Source organism: Lithobates pipiens, unplaced genomic scaffold (assembly GCF_037356315.1).
Source record: "Lithobates pipiens isolate NorthernLeopardFrog02 unplaced genomic scaffold, aLitPip1_a1.2 Scaffold_18, whole genome shotgun sequence".
NCBI classification, from domain to species: domain Eukaryota; kingdom Metazoa; phylum Chordata; class Amphibia; order Anura; family Ranidae; genus Lithobates; species Lithobates pipiens.
The window spans coordinates 107,988,448-108,003,525 of NW_027507758.1; the positions used below are offsets into that span (position 1 = coordinate 107,988,448).

The 15,078-nt window shown below is 41.4% G+C and overlaps 1 protein-coding gene across 5 annotated transcripts in view; it reads right to left on the reverse strand.

Moving 5' to 3' along the window:
- The window catches only part of EHBP1 (EH domain binding protein 1), a 724,273-nt gene that overhangs the window by 535,120 nt on the left and 174,075 nt on the right, over window positions 1-15,078 (reverse strand). For all 5 annotated transcript variants that reach the window (XM_077485988.1, XM_077485986.1, XM_077485985.1 and 2 more), the window contains exon 5: window positions 12,533-12,586. In XM_077485988.1, the coding sequence (XP_077342114.1) occupies window positions 12,533-12,586 (54 nt within the window). The remainder of the gene's footprint in view (window positions 1-12,532; window positions 12,587-15,078) is intronic.

Here is a 15,078-nt window from a genome sequence, read left to right on the forward strand (position 1 = left end):
AGAGCCAGCAGGTGTTCACCAGAGCCTCGAGTGGTGAGGATGGACTTGGCTGCAACTGGCTCCAAGTCACGACCCCCAGGGTCCCCCAGCTCACACCCACAGTAGGCAAACAGGAGGATAGGGATGGTGAGGGACAAAGCCAAGGTCAGGGCCACAAGCAGACAGGAAAAGTCGGGGACACGCCAAAAGGTCAGGATCACAGGCAAACAGGGATAGTCAAGGACATGCCAAAGTCGGTAACGGAAAACAATAGAAGAGCACACAGCAGGTAACAGGAAGCTAGCACACAAAGGTTGATCAGCAGGGTTGGCTAGCAGTGCACAGGTTAATATAGTGTTCTCTGATAGGAGCTAGGGTGGAGCCATGCCAGAGGATGGATTATAAAAGCAGTCAGGTGAGGGGCGGCTGGTCTCTAGAAATGAACACATGGAGACAGGTAAGCAGACGAACTCTATTGCATAACCATGACAGAAGTACTGCGTTAACCAGATCCTCCCATTGATGGATAGAAGGGGAGATAGGCGATTTCCATTTAAAAACAATGACTTCTCTAGCATAATACAACATACTCAAAAGCACTCTCATGACCTTATGAGAGGCCAAGGGCTCCACCAGGCAGCCCTTCAACTCACGGGCACCGAAATGGCCATCACTGTGGAGATAAAATGGAGGCCTCGCATCCAGAAGTCACCAATTGTGGGGCAACTCCCAAAGATAGGTATGAAATCTGCTTATGTGGATAAAGGAGGAGCCTGAACAATGGTGCCACTTTACACAAAATCAACTGACAAAGTGATGACCTGGTGTTTTGAGATCAGGATATCAAGGCCTTTGATCAAGGAAGACCCATGGTAAACAGCCCTATTGTTTAAAAGGTTAAGTTTCTTCACTAAGAGCCTAGTGTTTCAAGCCTGCGTGCTGAAAATTTATCGTCCCCAACTGCAATTGCACACTGCTCAGCGCTTCAGGATTCCGATTCAAAAGAAAATTATAGCAATCTTTAGACCAATCCTTATGATTACTAAGCAATTCAATTAGATCAGAAGAATAATAATGATAGCTGCTGCTTGTTTAAAACACACGTCATATAAAATAGTATATACATAAAAAACAGATAAAACTTCAAAAAGTCCACAAATTAAATATATATATATAGCAGCGCTCAATATACAAAATCTTATTCAGATGTTGTTCATATGTGCTCTTGAAAGAATGGTGATAGAGTCCAACACGTGAAAAGAAGAAGAGAGATCGAGACCACCTTCCACCTGGCGTTTTCCACCTTATGTGCTCTCCAAATACAAGCCCCTCTTGGGGATGCACTCACCAGAAAATCAAGGATATACGAGCCTTCAATATACCAAACCACTAAGTTCTTTGGTCGTGGGAAATCAAGGATATAGGAGCCTTCAAAACATTTACATTCTTTGGTCGCTAGATGTCACCATAATGGGGTGGTCCAAAGCTCATAAAGGAAACAAGATCATACTGACATAGCGTAATACTGTTTAAAAAACCTTTATTATAGACCCCCCGTACAAAATAGGCGTACCAAATATATTAAAACAAATCGCATTAGATAAGTGTACTGTGCCTTGTTTCTCGTGGTGAGCTCCTTCGGTAACCGCGAACGGCCGCTCTGTCCATTCGGTTTACTTCCTGGTACCTTGGTTAGTTCACGATCGAGTAACTGGAACGCACACGTCACTTCCGGTGTGTTACGCCCTGACGCGTTTTGTCATTTCCGACTTCATCTGAGGGCGTAACACACCACACCGGAAGATAGTAAATATACACACTGAGAACCAATGATAGCGTAATAGTACTCATGTTGTGTATGCCCTTATGTGCCCGTGCAGCCTAATGTACATTGGAAGAACAAAGAGGAAATTAAGGGTTAGGATAGCAGAGCACATACATAACATTAAGATAGGTTATAAAGATCACAATGTATCCCTTCATTTTAATCTTCAACATAATAGGGACCCAACGGGATTGCGTTTCTGGGGGATTGAGCAGGTTAGACCCTATTGGAGGGGAATTAATAGGGTCCGTGAACTGTCAAAACGGGAACCCCATTGGATATTTTTAACAGACGTTTTAAATCCAAAAGGTTTAAATATTGAACTTGATATAAATTGTTTTATTAGTGATACTTAAGCTTCTGACTGAATGACTCTTTTAGATATTATTATTTTTATTTATTATTTTTTCTAATTTTTATTTTTATTTTTTATTTTTATTTTTATTATATTTTCTCTTATTTTGATTTTGATTTTTATTTTCATAATATTATTATTTCTATTTTTATTTTTATATTTATTTCTATTTTTATTTTTATTTTTATATATTTTTATTAATTTATTTTACTTCCATTTTCTATATACATATTTTTTGCCGGTTTTATTTTATTTTATTTTATTTTTATTTTATTTCACATTTATATAAAAGACAATTTATACCTTAAGATTGAATATGCCCCATATAGAATAAGATTTATATAAGATCAATTAGATCGTCCCAGTAGTTAGATATAGGGACATTAATTGGCACACATATATATATATGTATGTATAGATATATTGTTATACATTTATTAAGCATTGCTGGATGTTTTTATAATTTTTGGTTTATTTAAATCTATATGTTATGAAATTTGCATATAATGTATTATGGTTTTATCTGTTAGTTTTTATGCTGATAGGCATGGTCCTGTTAATCTTTTCACTGTGCTCACGATGTGTGGATGTATGTGTAAAGTGATTTTTGTGTACACACACACACACACTCGTGAGATTGCATTGATCTCATGCTTTTTAGCTACACATTGGGTCCATTGATTGTTTTTGCGGTGACTGTAGAGCGACGAAGGATCCGGATTACAATATGTTGATCTAGGTGGGATCTGGCTCTTGTCACTCTCAGCGAATACCCGCTATCATTGGTTCCCAGTGTGTATATTTACTATCTTCCGGTGTGGTGTGTTACGCCCTCAGATGAAGTCGGAAATGACGAAACGCGTCAAGGCGTAACACACCGGAAGTGACGTGTGCGTTCCAGTTACTCGATCGTGAACTAACCAAGGTACCAGGAAGTAAACCGAACGGACAGAGCGGTCGTTCGCGGTTACCAAAGGAGCTCACCACGAGAAACAAGGCACAGTACACTTATCTAATGCGATTTGTTTTAATATATTTGGTACGCCTATTTTGTACGGGGGGTCTATAATAAAGGTTTTTTAAACAGTATTACGCTATGTCAGTATGATCTTGTTTCCTTTATGAGCTTTGGACCACCCCATTATGGTGACATCTAGCGACCAAAGAATGTAAATGTTTTGAAGGCTCCTATATCCTTGATTTCCCACGACCAAAGAACTTAGTGGTTTGGTATATTGAAGGCTCGTATATCCTTGATTTTCTGGTGAGTGCATCCCCAAGAGGGGCTTGTATTTGGAGAGCACATAAGGTGGAAAACGCCAGGTGGAAGGTGGTCTCGATCTCTCTTCTTCTTTTCACGTGTTGGACTCTATCACCATTCTTTCAAGAGCACATATGAACAACATCTGAATAAGATTTTGTATATTGAGCGCTGCTATATATATATATTTAATTTGTGGACTTTTTGAAATTTTATCTGTTTTTTATGTATATACTATTTTATAAGAGCCTAGTGTTGATTCAACTTTTGCCCAGAACAATGGTGGAGACACACAGTTAATCATATACCAAATGAAGCCCAGTTTCAGCTCAAACAGAAAATAAAAAATATATATGTAATATATTACTATGTTGCTATATGTAAGTCAATTTATACTGTAGTCATTCACATATTGGACAAGGAATTGACATCAGTCTTATATGGTTGAAAGGTTGTGCTGTTTGACTCCATAAATCTGTGAATCTCAATATATTTGGTGAGGTATAAATTTCTTCTAGCCAGCAAAGTACACGAGATGGGGACAGCAAATTACCATATTATATTAACACGAAACATATTAAAATACATTTCATAATAATACTAGACAACTTTATTCTGATTACACAATTACCATGATCACAGATGGGCGGGTGAGAATTAGGACAGTTACCTACCACATTTGGAACCAACCAATGATGAGATGGTAAACATGAGGTAACAATTCAACAATAGGATTGCATCCCAAAAAAACACACATGATTCATGACCGAAGACCACACACCCGCACACTGATATACACTTTCTGGATGAACACGAAGCTTGGACTTCGCTGCTAGGGCGATTTGAATATACTGGTAGCCCTTTTTACATCTGCCCCTTTTATCAAACAGTGGTGAGATACTGACCATACAAATATTTATCAACTACCATTTGCCAAAACACTGAATTTTATTTATTCAAAATTCCCCATATTTATTATCATCAAAATTCTATACCACACTCACAACAATCTCTGAAACTCTGAATAACCGAACAGTAGGATTATTGGGCAATGTGGAGACTAGACATGGGATGTTACAGGGTGCAAGACCCCTGTCTCATGCCATGTCCGAATCATAGCTCACATGGCGTGAGTGAGAGGATAAGGTGCCCAGGAAACCCTGTAGAGAAGGGATTGCAGAGCCTCATAGGATCCCAGAACCGCAGCCTCAACCACCACTGAAGTATTCCCCTTTTCAAGCACAAGCCGACTGTGGGCATGAACCAGCTGCCCAGACAGGAAGTATTAAAGAAATGGGAAGAGCCAAGCCCCCAATAGATGTTGGTTGCTTTAAGACAATAAGACAGACAGGGTGGCCTATTATTCCAAAGAAAGGAGGAAATACTCGCATCTAGCTGTTTAAAGAGGGTAAGTGGAAGCCAGTTCAAGGCATTGCGGAGGACGTATAAAAAAAAAAAAACACAACTTCATTTTATTTAAGGTAATCCATCCAATGAGTGTCAGAGGTAATGAATTCTATTGTTCAACTGTGGCTTTCTCCAACCCCAGAAAAGGAGTAAAATTAAGCAGTATAAAATCTACAAGGTCATTAGTCACATGTATCCCCAAATACATAATAAGAGTTTACCACCCAGAGGGGCAGAGCAGTGTCCAGATCCTCCCGTGACATAGGGTCCAGAGGCAGGTTCTGATATTTGCTCCAATTAATCTACAACCCAGTGAAGATGGCAAATTCATCCAAAATTATAAGGGCGGCACGTAAATATTCCTCTGGAAAAGGTGCATAGCATCAGTGTATAGGGCCACTTTTCCTTCTAAATCATGGACCTTGAGCCATTTCCATTGAGCATTAACTTGGAGAGCAGCCACAACGGGTTCTCTCATAAGAGCAAAGATGGTGGGTGACAGAGGACAACCCTGTCCAATATAAGCAGCTCACATATCATTTATGATTTACGATAAACCCTTACCAGTTATTGCTGGAAAGCTTCTAAATAAAATATGGCCCTTCACTAATGCTTTCAGTTAGACTTGTTGAGAACTTGGCCAGTCACCAAGCTGACAGCAGTATGCAGTACAATAAAAAGCTGCCTTCCTCTATCAACCCATGCAACCCAAGTAATTACAGGAAGCTAAAATAAAGGATGGAAGTACCTATAATATAATGTTTGTTTTTTTAAAACAATGTAAGTAGTGTAATTGATGATTAAATGGGAACACATGCTATTTTTTATATTTGACAAGAATTTAATTCTAAGCTTAGAATGCTACAAAAAGCAAACATAATAAAAAAAAAAAAAGAAAACATAATAAAAAGGAAGTAAACTCATTTAAACAGCTTACTGAGTAAGTTAGCCTTTACCAAAAAGCACACTGTGCTGTCCCATATGGGTACAACAGCAGAGTGTGCTACACCTACCTTTCAGCCAGGGCTTCCTTTCTGCTTAAAGCGGAGGTCCACCCTAAAGTGGAGCTTCCGCTCATTGGAACCCCCCCCCCCTCCGGCGCCACAATTGGCACCTTTCAGGGGGGAGGGGGTGCAGGTACCTGTACAGTACAGGTATCTGCACCCACTTCCGGCGTAGATTCTGCAGAAGCTATGCCCCTTTCCGCAGAATCTACGCCCCTTTCCGAATGTCTCCCGCTGCCTGCTGGAAACACACGGATCCCAGAGACAGCGGGGACCATCCATATTGCGCAGCGTGACTCACGCATGCGCAGTAGGGAACCGGGAAATGAAGCCGCAAGGCTCCACTTCCTGATTCCCATACCCAAGATGGCGGCGGCAGCACCCGAGACACGATCGAGAGATCGGCTTCGGGTGCCGACATCGCGGGCGCGCTGGGCGGGTAAGTGTCATTATTTTAAAAGTCAGCCGCTGCAGTATTTGTAGCTGCTGGCTTTTAAAAAAAAAAAAAAAAAAATGCGGACTCCCGCTTTAAGGTTCCATTCAAACCTAACTGTACTGCAGCAACACCTGCTGCGCCACATGTTTTTTAGCTTATTTGTGCCCCACCTATCATTGCCCATAAGTGCCGCCCATCAGTTCCACCTATCAGTGCCCATAAGTGCCACCCATCAGTGCCGCATATCAGTGCCCATCAGTCAGTGCCCATCTGTGCTACTGTCACAAGACATTTAAAAAAAAGTATTGGTAATCAGTATCAGCGAGTAAAAAAAGTATTGGTACTTGTACTCGGTCTTATAAAAAGTGGTATCGGCGCAACAGAGTCTACAGCTTTAAGGAGCTAAAGGTGGTGAGTAGGTGTAGCATGCTATTCTGCTAAACCCATGTGTGATAGCATACTGCGCTTTTTTTTTCACAGTGAGCTTACATTTTAAGCTACAACTTTCGTTGTGAATTGTGAGATTGTGTCATTTTATTCAGAGAATGTAATTAATTGTTTTGCAGCTAAAAGGTATGGGCAAAAGAGAACTAATGTTGCTAAAGGCAATACTATATTTATATATATATATATATATATATATATATATATATATATATATATATATATATATATATACACACACACACACACACACACACACACACACACTGTATTACAGAGCACACATGGAGGAAAGAACACTATGTTCCCTAGAAGATTAAGCCCCCCTTTACACTGGTGCGTCATTCGATTTCACAGTTTGAAATCACATGACAAGTCGCACTCCATTGCCAGCAATGGAACCATTCATATTGCCACGAGTCATGTCGCAGCTATTATGAAAAAGGTTCCTGCACTAATTCTTACCAATTTCATTGCGACTTGCATAGACTTCTGTTGTATGAAGCCACAATGAAATCAGCAGTACAAATCGCACCAGTGTGAACCAGGGCTAAAAGCGTATCCAAATGTCCAAATCAAAAAATGTATCTAGCATGACCTACCAGTTCTTGGATGAGGTGGCTGCATTCATTTAAATTTTCCAACCTGGTCATTTTGTCAATAGCATACTTTCTATCCCTAGACGTCTTTATAAAAAAAAAAGCCCAACGTTCTGCCCGTGTGTATGTCGGTCTGTCCGGCAGAAGCCGAACGTTTGGATAGCTTCTGTCAGACCCGCAAGCGGTTTCAGCTAATGGCAGAGAGTGCTGATCGGAGTGTTCTGGCAGGGGGGGGGGGGGGGGGCATCCCCCTGTCAGAACACAACAGCTCTGCGGGGGAGATCGCTGAACTAACATTGCATGGTTAAAACAGCGGCTCCCGACTGGAACTGACAGGCTTTTTTTTTTTCATGCAACCCACTGGGTTGCAAAAAAAAAACAAAAAAAAACTGTAGTGTGTACCCAGCTTTAATCCACCCTTTCCATTGTATATTTATAAAGAAAGACATGGTTGTCACCCAGGCTAAACTTAAAAAAATGTCCTCTGATCTTCATTCGCATTACATGGGGAATATAGGAATTGGTAGTTTACAGAAGATAGATAACACTGTTTTATTGTTCCAGTTCAGCTCTCAAGAAGAGACGGGGACACTCTATGACTGCCAAGATTACCAGGTGTTATCTGTAATGGTTTATTTTCCCAAAAAACAAATCAAACAACTACATCTCAGGCCTGGTAAGCTGACAGATTTTTTCAGTTCTTGTGTTTAGTTATTGTTTAAAACCCCTTTCACACGGGGTGGATTCGCTCAGCGGGAGATCACTCCGTTGATCCCTGCTGAGCTGGAGGATGACAGGTCCGTCTCCTGTCACTGAGTAGGGACGGACCTGTCAGAGCCCTGCTGTCCTCCATGGGAGATCGGATGAAATGGATCCGTCTGTGCATTCTCATCTGATCCGATCCACTGGATGGATGGCGAATATACTGCCATCCGTCTGTTGTCAATGAGTGTCCCGCTCAGATCCGTCTGAAAAGCAGACAGGCGGATCCGAGTGGGCCCATCGTGTGAAAGGGGCCTAAGACTTTCCAGACTATTGTATTTGTCCAGGCATTCCTATGATTGGCATTAGTAGCCAAAACATCTGTTATGGCACAAAAAATATGCTAAAAGCCATGCAGCATGCATAATTATATGCGCATACTGCTAATAATGTGCATATAACATACATGCAGCTCTTTAAAGTCAGGAGGAGTCTATTTAAATCATAAACCAGTACAGGCCTGGTTTATAATTCAGAAATGTATTGTCACAAAAGACATAAAAAAGAGGGACACCTCCCTGTGCCCCAAAAAGTACCTGAGGGTAATAGTGAAATGGGGGGTCTTCTGGTGAAATCTGGATGCCCCCTTTATAAGAAAGGGTGACCATATAGCTGCTCCCTCCCAGTAATATTAGTCCAGGGGTACACTATCTCATTATACCCCTGATGAATTCCGCAAAGTTAAAAGGGGAGGGGGGAACACAACATGAACACCAAGTTAAACTGCTTTAATATAACAATAATACTTACCGGCTTTTAAAATAAAGTTTAACAATGTGCCCAGAAGAAACTCCACCGTCAATCATGGTGTCCACTGACGTATCCAGCAATTAAGTAGCCCAGCCAGGCAATCCACATCAATTATGATGACCTGTCGCCCAATGATCTTTACATGCTGCACTCCCAGTGCTAAATGACAGGGTCCCAGCTCCTGTAATTTGAATTGATCACCAGGAATTCCTGATGATGTCACTGATCCAGGATTCCCAGCAGTATTACCACCATGGCTGAGAATCTGTCATTTATTGGTGGGAGTGCAGGGTGTACAAAACACACAAATCCCATCACCACTGACTTCAATGGTGTTCCAATTAGGGGTTTTGCCGATTTTGGCTTGTTCTTCCAAACTGCTGGCAAATGTGTTCGGGCAATACTAGTCTGCGTACCACTAAGTTTCAGGAACAAAAAATTTAAAATAAAATCGATGTGACTATCAAGTATGTCCTAGGACCTGTGCATGGCTGGTTCCACTCTTGCCCCTGTCAAAGCCAGAAGGCTTGAACAAAAAAAAAAAAAAAATGCAGATCACACAATATTAAACAGCATGATTATGCTCAGTGTAAATTGTGCTAGTAATCATTATAATGTAATGGAGGTGATGACAGTTTTTAGGGTGTTTGGTCATAGGCTTCATTTCAGCTACCTTCCCACTGCAAGGAAAGAAAATGACAAATCTGTGATTTTTTCATATCCTGCCTTAATTCTGAACTAAAGCTGAAATTCAAAAACTGCTAGTAGGTTATTTATGGTAAAAGAGACTATTTCTCTTCTTCCATAAATTCTCTTCCTCTGCCTTCTAATAATTGTTTTTTCACTATTTGTGCATCTTACAGATGCTGGGAATAAGTGCTGGGACAAAGTAACTCCCATGAAAACGTGTAGAAGTTTTGACAACCTGGTCCAGCAAGCTGTTAGGATGGCCAGACACTCCTGATCCTGAAATAAGACTGTAGGAGAAGCACCAGAGATGAAGCGATAAGGGGAAGCACAAATGTCACATAGCTGGAGGAGAGCATTTTGCAAGGTAAGTGTGTAATAATGCATTAATATGCTGAAAACATTATGGCAAAAGCCCCAGGGAGGCCAAAAAAAATAAATGAGGTTGCACTTTAACTTATTTTTCTGCTTAACATTTGTGACTAACTTTCTGATTCAGCATAAAAAACCTGGAAATAAATCATAATCTAGCAATCACTTTTGCAAATTATATCAACAGAGCTAATTCTACAGTATATGTGTGTTTGATATAATATTTAATTACCTATAAATGAGATTCTAAAATTGTAAAAAGACTATGCTCTCTCTCAGCATATCTTTAGCACTCCTAGAAGAAATGTAATTTCAAAATCATCCACTAGATGGCAGCAATACTCAATCAAAAACAGTTGCTCAGCAGTCAGTAGATCAGCCATTCTCAATCAGGGTTCTGTCGAATTTCAAGGGTTCCGCCAGAGACTGCGAGGGGTTCCCTGTGCAGTGGCTGACTGATCTTTCATATGATTGTACCTGCATATTTTCAGCACCAATGCCCCTTGGCAGAGCCAGCAGCATGACACTAATGATCGTATAAGACTTCATTCACACGGCCATATGCACATATTATGCCTAGAATATAGGTTCTTGCTGGTATTGCCATCAGAGATCCTGTGTAAAATCCCACTTAAAGTACTCACATATAGATGCATACAATTTTTCTAATGGCTTAAGGCAGGCCATACATTATGCAATTTTCTTTTAACCCCAAGTTCATGGAAGAAAAATGCTTGATTCCCATCAACACAGACACTGCTGTGTCGAAGTAGAAGTAGACAAATAACAAGATCAGAGAAAAATAATGTAAACATACAACACATTATAACTGACTATCACTCAAATCTCCTATGCACTGCAAGGTAAAACAATTATTTTCTTCTGGCCCGTCCACAACTATAAGCCCTGTTGGAGATTTAAACAAATACGTTTGTTAACAGTGGACTTGCAACATGCGGCACTTCATTCATACACGTTCTCTTTGCAGGTTTTTATTGCGGTGATCAGGTCTGGGAAGTTTTTCCTCCCTTTCTGCATATTTGACAGAAAACAGACAGGACAGAACAGAAAGCGAGGGGATTTCTATTGGAAAGACAGTAAGAAAACTAGTAGAGTGTGGAAAGGTTAGATTTATATTGAAAATATACAGAGCTTGAGCAGCGCTAAATTTAAAACGTACCAATGTAAAAATATAATATGGACCAATTCAAATGTTTTTAGCATTTTTACACATTTATTTATCACCATTATCGATATTTGAATTAGTCCATATATTTTTACATTGGTACATTTTGATTTAGCGCTGCTCCATCTCTATATATTTTCATTTTTATCGGTGTTGGTTACACTATAGGAGCTTTATATCCACAATTGCACTACATTCTGATATTTTTGTAATCTATACACTGAGTAGTGCATAGGTACCCTTCTATTTTTTACTTAGATTTGTATTGCTGTTTGTGTCACCATCTATAACTCCATTCATTTACTGTCCAGGTGATGAGTGTCACAAAGCAGGGGACATTTACAGCATTTAATGTCAAAGGTACTAAGGCCCCTTTCACACTGTCAGACTGTTCAGGTCTACCTGTCAGTTTTGTCGGCGGACCTGAACGGGTGCTCCATGTTAGTCTATGGAGCGACGGATGTCAGCGGTGACATGTTTGCTGACCTCCAACCCTCTAAAATCAGACGGATGGCCGGCCCTACGTTCTCACCCGATGCGATCCACCAGGGATGGATATGATTTGGTACAGTCTCTCCATAGCAACCAGCGGCACTTGACAAGCTCCTCCCTGCTCAGTGAGCAGAGAGGGACCTGTCATCCACCGGCTCAGCGGAGATCAATGGAGAGATCTCCCGCTGAGCTGGCGGACAGAGGCAGACTCCATGGCAGCGGATCCGCCTCATGGGAAAGAAGCCTAGTCGGTTCACACAGGGGCAACACGACTTCCAGCGCGACTTCAGGAGGCAACTTGGACACAACTTGAGTGTGAATCACAGCGCGACTTGAGGCAACTTACAAGGCAACCTGAAGTTGCCTCCAGGACAGGGGACTTTGCCAGAGGCCAATCACATAATAATCAGCTCTATGGGAGGGAGGGGTTTGCCTAGAAAACTATTTTTACTTCCTGGAAAGTTGCTTCAGTTAAGACAGGGGATCCGACTTGGAGGCAGCTTCCATTGAAATCAATGGGTACAAGTCACTTAGAAGTTGGACTGAAGCCGCACAGGAACCTTTTCTGAAGACGGAGAAACTTCAGTAGTGTACATTAAGACGGCTCCATTCACTTCCATTGATTTTCTCAACCGCGCACTTAGTGGTGACTTGAAGTCGGATCCCAGGTTGCCCCTGTGTGAACCGGCTCTTATTCTTTCTCTTTTTTTTTTTTTTAAATAAAAATAAAAAAACATTTTGGCTGGAGCTGGACATTGAGTCTACTTTAACACACAATACAGTACATAAGTATTCAAAGTGTCATTTTATATATCACCACTAGATGGTGCCCTGTCCAAAGTGAATTCAATCACAGCCATTATAATACATAAAATATAAGGACATAACTGGAATTTCCAGCCTACAACATAACTAAAATTCAAACAAAAACAAACAGTTACATTGTGATACAATCTTAAAATCTTTTACTTACATTTTCTATTACAAATGTCCATTCTTTGTCTTCAAACTCTTCTGCATGTGGGTCCTAAAACAGAAAGAACAGTTTAAAAAGATTTACATGACAAGGCCAAGGTGGAAAGTATTCCTGAATTCAAATGTAGACGTTGGCTGAGTGTAAAGAATCCTCAAATTATTTGGGTAGGGAGGGTTATAACCCTGGAAAGGTTTATTTTTTGCAATCTGTGTCACATTATGGAGATTTCTCTTCACTTCCTGTCCCATAGCCATACAGGACGTGAGGAAATCCCTGAAAATTAAGGGAATCCCTTGGAGACCCCCCAGGGCACCAGAACTAGTGTCCCCTTTGGATGATTTCCCCTCTGTTACTTTTCTGGGGACAACCCAAAACTTGGGTTCTTTTACTTTCAATGATAATGGTAAACAGGTCAAATAGAGAGGGTGAATCTCCCCGGTGGGGGAACAGGCAGCAATAAAATCCTGACAGGGGTTCTAATCCCTCTCCACTCTATCCAAAACTCAAAACAAAGTATTGCCTTCAGTTGTACTTTAATATATAAAGGAGGCATGCACTCAATCAGCATGTATATAACCCGCTATGACCCCAATACTACTATTTTAGTTCATTGGAGAAATTCCTGGGCAAGAACTTCCAATCTGGACTATAAACTTGTGACAGAGGTACAAATGTCATATAATGCCTCCCCAGTTCCTCGCAGATTCGGAGTTGCTTCTGGGACCATCAAGGGGTGCAGTAGACCTCCAAAGCTGAACCCGTTCTTTAAGTAGCTTTGTGTTTCCATCAACTAGTATGGGTGGAGAAGCAATTCCCATGTGAACAAAAACCTTTGGACACCAGACCTTATGCATAAAGCATATACATTCACAACAGAAATTATTCGTACCACATTTTAAGGCCTGGTAAGACCAACCATACTCATTCAATTGCAGGCCAACAGCCAGAAAGCACAATTGTTTGCCAATATAAAATAGGAAACCTATACAGAGAAAATTCAGAGAGCTGCCACAGTTGACATCCTCAGAAAGCCATTTGCCTGGCTAACTTCATTCACACTTCTGACTTTACTCAGGTCATGAATTCAGAAAGTAATGAACTCCGGGTCTGCATACTTGTTCTGAAGGTACTGAAGCCAAGAAGATTAACGTGACAGCCAGGAAACTAACATTTAATGAAGTCAGCAAAAGCCTATTTCTTCCAGTACAGGTCCACTAAAGCTGCCTTCTAAAAAGTCTAGTTGTCTGACTTTACCTGTGTGACTCACCAGAACAAAAGTCTTTGGGCTTATCCTTAGTCTGAATCAGCGACTTGAAAAGTAATGAAGCCAAAGCATCGCCATGACAGCCAGGCTACTAGCATTTTCAGACAGAGTGGTCATCAGAATGGAAGCCTACGCATTTCACTTATGGCAGGTTTTCACCCTAAAGAGGAGGTTCCACTTCTCTCCCTCCCCCTTCTCTTCTAATTTGGGGAATTTTTGTGGGTGGAGGGGGGTGGGGGAAATAACAGGTACCTGGTTTTGATGGGTACCTGCTTCCACTACCGCTTGAATCACCACAGTGAACTACCGGAAGTTCTCCCCCCGCCTGCAACCTTCTGGGACACGTCACAGGTCCTAGAAGGCTGCAGGACTATTCACAAAGTGTGCCAACGCACGTTCCTGTAAAGATGGCTGTGTATGTAAGTCAGTGCTCAAGTGACCACCGGCTGGAACCGTGAATAGTCAGAGAGAGAGATGTCACCAACACACAGATCTCCATATATGATGGAGAACAGAATCATCCATCATCCGTATTTCAAACTGTGAAACTGTAACCATTACGATGGCAGTCTCTTGCTCTCTGAAAGCATTTTCATTTATTTTAAATTACAGAAGGTGCAGTGGGAAGACTCAAAATCCCAGCACTGCAATAACAGTAATGAGACTAACGTGAGGAGGTAGAGCGGAAAACAAAATCGGCCATATGTCACCAAAGGGCTTCCTGAGACGTGCAAGAAGCCAAACGGGATTTTCCCGGTTTCAACATCCAGCATCAACTTTGTGCCAGTGAGGCCATTGAAGTATAAAGAGTCCTATATCTGGCATTATTATACTCTGTATTATGCACAGGGTTTTTTTTTTCCCCATCAGGAACTTCGGGGGAACGCAGTTCCAGCTCCTCTAGCACCGAATGTACGCAATGGCAAGGAGTGTTGGAGAGTCTATTGATGCAGGCTGCTGGGAGTTCTTTTGTTGCTGGTGGGGATCTAATGTTGCTGGTGGGGATCTAATGTGGCTGGTGGGGATCTAATGTGGCTGGTGGGGATCTAATGTGGCTGGTGGGGATCTAATGTGGCTGGTGGGGATCTAATGTGGCTGGTGGGGATCTAATGTGGCTGGTGGGGATCTAATGTGGCTGGTGGGGATCTAATGTGGCTGGTGGGGATCTAATGTGCCTGGTGGGGATCTAATGTGCCTGGTGGGGATCTAATGTGCCTGGTGGGGATCTAATGTGGCTGGGGAATTTATAGTTGTTGGGGGAACCATTGATGCGGGGGGG